Source organism: Saccopteryx leptura, chromosome 3 (assembly GCF_036850995.1).
Source record: "Saccopteryx leptura isolate mSacLep1 chromosome 3, mSacLep1_pri_phased_curated, whole genome shotgun sequence".
Taxonomy (NCBI): Eukaryota; Metazoa; Chordata; class Mammalia; order Chiroptera; family Emballonuridae; genus Saccopteryx; species Saccopteryx leptura.
In genome coordinates, this window is record NC_089505.1 from 212240117 (window position 1) to 212247917 (window position 7801).

Consider the following 7801-nt stretch of genomic DNA (forward strand, 5'->3'; position numbering starts at 1 on the left):
ATGCATAGGAATTTGTTCATAGTTTTTTTTTATAGTCTGGCCCTCCAACTATCTGAGGGACAGTGAACTGGCCCCCTGTGTAAAAAGTTGGGGACCCCTGGCTTAGAGCATTGTTTCCTCAAAGGTAATACCAGTCTAGCAAGAGGTGCTTCTTGAAAAAAGTGTCCCTGTTCAAATGAATTTCTGCAATTTGCACATGTTATCTCCATCTTGAGAATGACAGCGTACTTTAAGTTATTAGAAACAATTGTGGAGGTTGAAAAGGAAGAGCAGAAATACGGGCTTAAAGTGTTATTTTAAGAATAATTTTGCTTCCTTTCTTTTTCTCTTTTGTCTTGTTTAAACTATGAATGATTCTGACACGAAAATCCCCCTTCCTGCTGCCTTTTATTGTGCCGTGTAGGACTTGTTTCATGACTGTACTAGAAACATTTCACTGATTTGCTGTCTTTATATTGATAAATAAGTCCAGTGTTTTCTACGACACATAGCAATTGCTTGTTTGGTCTGGATTCCGTTTGGGCTCATGTTTTAATGTTTATCTGGTTCTCACTGGAATGAATGAGAATATTCAGTTAGCCTAAATTGTTTTTATTGTATGGTAGGGAGTTGTTCTTTTTTAACTCCTCTAATCTTTGTTTCTATAGGCCTGTCATCTTTACTTCAGAGTGTTACTGGGAACCCGGTTCCAGCCAGTGAAGCCGCATCCCAGAGCACTTCAGCTTCCCCTGCCAACACCACCACAGTCTCTAGCATCAAAGGAAGAAATCTGCCCTCTAATACCCAATCCTTTATTCCCAAAAGCTTCAACTATTCTCCTAATTCATCAACATCTGAAGTCTCTTCGACTTCAGCCAGCAAGGCCTCCATAGGGCAAAGCCCAGGGCTCCCAAGCACTACTTTCAAACTACCATCCAATCCTCTGGGGTTTACAGGCACCCACAGTACTAGCCCTGCTGCCCCACCTGCTGAAGTTGCCATGTGCCAATCTTCGGAGGTCTCCAAACCAAAGCTGGAGTCCGAGTCCACCTCCCCAAGCCTAGAAATGAAGATCCATAACTTCTTAAAAGGAAATCCTGGTTTCAGTGGCTTAAACTTAAACATCCCAATCCTGAGCAGTTTGGGGTCCAGTGCCCCAGCAGAAAGCCATTCCTCAGACTTCCAGCGTGGCCCTACTAGCACTTCAATCGACAACATTGATGGAACCCCCGTACGAGATGAACGCAGTGGGACGCCCACCCAAGATGAGATGATGGACAAGCCCACATCCAGCAACGTAGATACCATGTCCCTTCTTTCTAAGATCATTAGCTCTGGTTCTTCAACACCCAGCAGCACTAGATCACCACCCCCTGGGAGAGAGGAAAGCTACCCCCAGGAACTCTCCAATTCTGTGTCTACATATCAACCCTTTGGCCTGGACAGTGAATCACCCTATAAGCAGCCTTCTGATGGAACGGAGAGACCATCTTCCCTGATGGACTCTTCACAGGAAAAGTTCTATCCAGATACTTCTTTCCAGGAAGATGAGGATTATCGAGACTTTGAGTATTCAGGGCCTCCACCCTCTGCTATGATGAACCTAGAGAAGAAACCAGCCAAATCTATCCTGAAATCCAGCAAGCTTTCTGATAGCACCGAGTACCAGCCAATCTTATCCAGTTACAGCCACAGAGCCCAAGAATTTGGGGTAAAGTCTGCCTTCCCTCCAGCTGTAAGGGCCCTTCTGGACTCTGGTGAGAACTGTGACCTTCTCTCATCCTCCCCTGGGCTCTTTAGTGCCTTCAACATAAGAGGGAGTGAACCTGGGTCTGACCGGTCACCATCACCGAGTAAGAATGGTTCATTTTTCACCCCTGATTCCAACCACAGTAGCTTGTCTCAGTCTACCACTGGGCATCTAAGTTTGCCACAGAAGCAGTACCCAGACTCTCCTCACCCAGTTCCACATCATTCCCTTTTTTCTCCGCAGAATACTCTTGCCACTCCCACGGGCCATCCTCCCACATCAGGCATGGAGAAAGTCCTGGCCTCCACCATTTCTACCACGTCAACGATTGAGTTTAAGAATATGCTTAAAAACGCCTCCCGAAAGCCCTCAGATGATAAGCATTTTGGTCAGGCCCCCAGCAAGGGCACTCCGAGTGATGGTGTCAGTCTCTCAAACCTCACCCAGCCCAACTTGACCGCCACTGAGCAGCAGCAACAGGAAGAGCACTACCGCATAGAAACCCGGGTCTCCTCCTCCTGCCTAGACTTGCCTGACAGCACTGAAGAAAAAGGGGCCCCTATAGAAACCTTGGGTTATCATAATGCATCCAATAGGAGGATGCCTGGGGAGCCCATACAGACAGTAGAGTCCATCCGAGTTACTGGGAAGGGAAATAGAGGACATGGGCGTGAGGCTTCAAGGGGGGGTTGGTTTGACCTGAGCACCTCAGGCAGCTCTTTCGACAATGGCCCCTCCAGTGCTTCTGAGTTGGCATCCCTTGGGGGTGGGGGCAGCGGAGGCCTCACTGGCTTTAAAGCAGCTCCATACAAGGAACGGGCAGCCCAGTTTCAGGAAAGTGTCAGCAGCTTTCGTTCCAACAGTTTCAACTCAACATTTGAGCATCATCTTCCCCCATCCCCTTTGGAACATGGGACAGCTTTCCAGAGAGAGCCAGTGGGGCCATCGTCTGCCCCACCTGCCCCTCCTAAGGATCACGGTGGTATCTTCTCTCGAGATGCACCCACTCACCTGCCCTCTGTGGATCTTTCGAACCCCTTCACAAAGGAAGCAGCCTTGACCCATGCTGCCCCACCCCCTCCTCCTGGAGAGCACAGCGGAGTTCCTTTCCCCACCCCACCCCCGCCACCCCCAGGGGAACACAGCAGCAGTGGTGGGAGTGCTGTCCCCTTTTCTACTCCACCCCCACCTCCCTCTGTTGACCACTCTGGGGTTGTGCCCTTCTCAGCCCCACCATTGGCAGAGCATGGAGTGGCAGGGGCAGTGGCAGTATTTCCCAAGGACCATAGTTCCCTCCTTCAAGGGACCCTGGCTGAGCATTTTGGGGTACTCACAGGACCCAGGGACCATGGGGGCCCCACTCAACGGGACCTCAACGGCCCTGGCCTCACCCGTGTGCGGGAGAGCCTGAGCCTGCCATCCCATTCTCTGGAGCACCTGGGCCCGGCCCATGGAGGAGGTGGGGGAGGCAGCAGCAGCGGTGGCCTCCCCTTGGGTCCCTCACACAGAGACACCATCAGCCGGAGTGGTATGATTTTGCGGAATCCCCGGCCGGACTTTCGGCCTAGGGAACCTTTTCTCGGCAGAGACCCGTTTCACAGTTTAAAGAGACCCAGGCCACCTTTTGTTAGGGGCCCTCCGTTCTTTGCACCAAAACGCCCATTCTTCCCTCCCAGGTACTGATGGAAACCAAGGGAAAGGCATTTTAAACAATCTAGAGAGCTTTGGAAGTAGGATTTTGGTTTATTGTTTTTGTTTTCCCTCCTTTGATTTATTATTTTTTTATGACCAAGGGCATCCCTTCTAAAGTAGAAAGTCATATATGCTTAAATTTCACTATTCCATCCAGTCCTCCTTCCCACTGCACTTACTTACCTTCCCTAAGTTGTTTGTATTTTAGGGGGGAGGGCAGGCAAACACAACCAAAGCCACTTCCTTTGGCTGGGAGTTTGAGGGATGGGGAGGAAAAGAAATCTATATTCCATCTATTGAAGAGTATTACTACATTTGAAATAAAACTTCCACCAGTACAGATAATAATGTGCAATGTTGGGATGTTATTTTGGGTTTGGCTGATTATCAGTAGTCAATGGAAGGATTCTTGTCCCCTTCTCTCTCCAGCTAAGTTCACTGCTCTACCCAGCTTGACTCCCTTCCCTGTGTGCTCTGTGCCCTGCCGACAGCCAAGAGATGTTGCAAGGGAAGAAATGTGAAAGACCTTTTATCTGTCAGGCTGTTTTGTCTTTAAAGGCATGTTGGAGTTGAGTTCTTTAGCTTTCTCCTAAAATCTTCATTTAAAAAAATAAAAAATCAGCTTCTTCCAAAGTAACTATCAGGCAGTAACTTTGAGGACATAAAGGTCTCATTCTATCCTAGTAAAAAATTTTCCTCTTTATTTTTGGAATGAAAGAGAGTGAGCTGGATATAGTTTTGAGGTAAATATAAGGAATAACTACAATATGGAGAGAGAAAGAACCATTAGCAGCAGTGTGCTGTGATCTGCCCATCTTTCATAAACGAGAGAAGGGAAGACATTTCTGAGATAGTTTCACTCATCTTGCACCAAGCTCTTCCTGCTTTCCTTGACTTTCTCAGTTTTCACTTTTACTGTGGCCAGAAAGTCACTACAGTTGACAAATTGTAGAGGTGCAACTGTAACATTATACCTGTATTTTTAAATATAAGAAGTAGACATTTTTTACCATGGTGCCTCCCTAACATAAGTGATATTTGTTGGTATATTTCAGCAAAGGTTAACTGTAAGGAAAGGGAATTGTTTTATCTTTCCTTTCCCTCACACTCATCCTGTATTCACCCCGCTCTTGGTATATCAAAGGTTCAACAGCATCTTTCTTTATATTATACCTGTTCAGATGTGTCTTAGTGACCGCTGAGTACTTTTTAGATGTATCTTTACAGAGAAACAGGAGGACCTGATCAATAAAATTTACCCCACTCTATAGCAGCCCATCACGTATCAAGGCTAAGCTTTATCCTCGTCTCACATTCCCAATAGGAAATAAAGGGTGTTTCTGCTCTTAGTCATTTCACATGAGAAGAAAGCTCTCTTCTCTCTGAACTGAAAGGCTTCTTTCTACAGCCAGTGCTGGGAAAAAGACAGTCAAAGAACTTTGAGTGTTTTTATCTAGGGACACTGAAAAGCAAATGTTGCTTTACTATTTTTTATTTAGTGTCTTACCCTAAGGTACACACTGGTAATTCCAGCTAGCTGAGTAAAACATATGTGTTGAGTATTTTAGAGAATCCTGGTAAGTTTCATATTTTCTACCAGGTTAGTATAGAACTAACTATAGGAAGTATGGGGATTGCTTTGGATTCCTGCAGTGAAATACTGAAGGTGGGGGAGAGGGCAATGTAGTGACAGAAGGTGATGCTTTGTCTCAATAAACTTGCTTTTAAGATAAAGAGCAGCTTAAACCAGGTGTGTGTCTGAGTTTGGGAGCTGTGTGGTTTATTCCATGTTCTTTACCTTGACTCACTTATTCTTTAGTTAGGATGCTGCAAGTCATTCATTTCCCTAATGCATTTCTGGCCCCAAGCCAACTGTTGTTTCTTTCTTTGACCTCAGACCTCTCTGCCCTGTGGCTCTCCCCACAGAAATGCATGATACCATGACCTTGTATGTGGAATGGGGTATATAGTGTAGCAAAGCGAAGAAACAGTGTAGTTACATTGAGTCTTCAGACATGTGTTTAGGGAAAAGTGTAAGTAGGAGAGTGGGGGTGGGAAGGGGGGGAATTCTATTTGACAACTGAAATAGAAATTTTTTTTGCAGAAATTAAGAGGGATGTTTTTCATTCTAGAATAAAAGAATGTGAATTCTTTCTGCTGCTCTTGTTTAAGCTAAAAGTAGTGTTTACTTGAAAAGGCTCTCTGATTATTTGGTTTCATAAGGAAATGTAGGGATGTCAGAAAAGTGGCTTCCTGAATGTTGGGGCAGAGCAGTTGTCCTCAGAAGTATGATGGCTAACACATGACGGGAAGACCTCGTACAGTTTTAAAGATGGACTTGTAAGGGTTGGGATTTTTGTGGGCTGTTGTTTTTTAAGCCACAAAATCTTCAAAGCTCTTTTCAGGATGGAAGTAAGAATTTGTATTTCTGTCAGCTGTTAACTTTAAGGAAATCTGTCTACAGCAGTAAATGAAGACGACAATGTATATATGTGATATAGTGAAACAAAACATTCTGGTATTCATAACGTGAAACAAAGGGGGTTTATTCTTTCTGTGTCTGTGATTTAAAACTCCGTGCCCATGCTCTGACTTTTGTATTCCAACCTGAGTTAAAAAAAATAAACGATATTTTTTAAAGAAAGCATAACATAGTGTGTCTTGGAAAGGACATGATTCACATGAACTCAGTATGCAAAGTTGTTACTAAGGTCCTTGGTGCTCACTGTAAAATCACAGACAGAGAATTGGTGGGGGTCACGAATACACTGGTACCACTTACAACTCAGTGATACAGCAATATTTTGTAAGAGTTACTCTTCAGTGAGCTTAGATGAAAGTTCTCCCAGCTTCCCTCTGCCCTCCCAAATGTTGAGAGTAAGTAGAAAATGGTTTGATTTTAGGGAGGATAAAATGATCAGAGAGTAGGACTTTAATACTTTTTGATCCCAGGAATACAATGTTTGTGACATATATGGTACAGCAAACCTATCTAGATAATGTGAATATGCTAAACTTCCTAATTGCAGAATATTCACTATCCTGAAATTACTGGTTTATGCCGAATAAGCTTCAGCTGTTACTGTTTTGAAGCCGCTGTAAATTACTGCTTTTTCCCCTTTTTTCCTCTCCTACCCCCTTTTTGAATGGGCGGGGTGCCTGTTAAGATTAAAATTAGAGATGTTGGATTGATATTCTCACGTGTTCAGTGTGGAAAACAAAACAAGTACATGCATTAGAGGCAAGAACAGTGAAATCCTTTTGAAATGTGTATTAATATCACTTAATAAAATAACTAGTTCTAAAGGTTTGACATTTTTCTTTGAGACTTGGGGCTTTAACCCAGGGCCCCTGGCTTCTCTGATGAGTACAAAGAGGAGAAAACTTCTCCAGGAGCTGAAACTGCTGCTCTGTGGTACAGACCTGTGGTTGGGAAACCTAAATTTTCTCCAGCAAAGGCCCGACATGACTGTCCAGGGCTGAAGGTGAACCCAACTACAGAATGCAGAAAGAAAAGCCTGGATATATCTCTGAAGATGCGATTGGGTTGGCTTTTGGTATAAGAGTGGGAGGGGGGATAGAGGAGGTGGTGGGTGCACCCGCGCATTTCAGAGGCACACAGAGATGCCACGGACCGCCCATCTTGTCCTTGGTGACCACTTGCACTTTTCTCTTCTAGCCATTCCTTTCTTTTTTTAAGTCTGTTTGTCCCTAATATGTTTTTGTTTTCCAGTTTAATAAAGTATGGTTTCCTTTGTTGTGTGGTTGACTCTTCCCCTCACATTGATCTTGTCCAGCTGTCCCCTTTGACTTCTGCACTTGGTGTCACTGAAGGCAATCTGAGCTTCCAAGAACTTCATGATCTTGTGGGTTTTCTGTTTGATCCTTTGTGTAATTCAGTTTTGGAAAGGGATGATGGGTGGGGTGAGATCAAAGATGTTCAGAGAGTGGCTGGTAATGGGAGTGGGCTATACTGTATGGATAATTATTTGTGTATGTCTTCAAAAAGTTGTACAATTATGAGCACAGAAGCATTTTTTAAAACAATCATATAATTGGGGGGGGGGGGCGGTGAGTATCCTGGCCAATTCTTTGCCCACATCTATATACCTTTCTTGCTGCACACTGGCAATCTACAGAAACCACACTTAGCCCTTCTCTCTTGTCCCACCCCTTTTTCATAACCCTAGGAGGCTTAATGAGTGGAATGTTGGCTTTAAGGGATAGAGAGAGTCACGGCATCTAGATCAGGCAGGGTAAAGGCTCTAAATAGCAACCTCAATTACATCAAGTTACATATATGTCACCAAAAATTAAGAAATAGTAGCGGCCTGGGGGCACACCCAATAGGGTGTGCTGACTGACTACTGCTGGAATCTG

The 7801-nt window shown here is 44.6% G+C and overlaps 1 protein-coding gene across 8 annotated transcripts in view; it reads left to right on the top strand.

The window, feature by feature from the left end:
- RPRD2 (regulation of nuclear pre-mRNA domain containing 2) overlaps window positions 1–7037 on the top strand; it is a 131264-nt gene extending 124227 nt beyond the window's left edge. For 3 of the 8 annotated variants that reach the window (XM_066377353.1, XM_066377356.1, XM_066377355.1), the window contains 2 exons: window positions 648–1832; window positions 1973–2201. In XM_066377353.1, the coding sequence (XP_066233450.1) occupies window positions 648–1832; window positions 1973–2061 (1274 nt within the window). In that variant the 3' untranslated portion in view covers window positions 2062–2201. Of the gene's footprint in view, window positions 1–647 lie in introns of all 8 variants that reach the window. The other 5 variants (XM_066377349.1, XM_066377351.1, XM_066377350.1 and 2 more) reach the window with 3 other exon arrangements.
- Window positions 7038–7801: the final 764 nt, after the last annotated feature.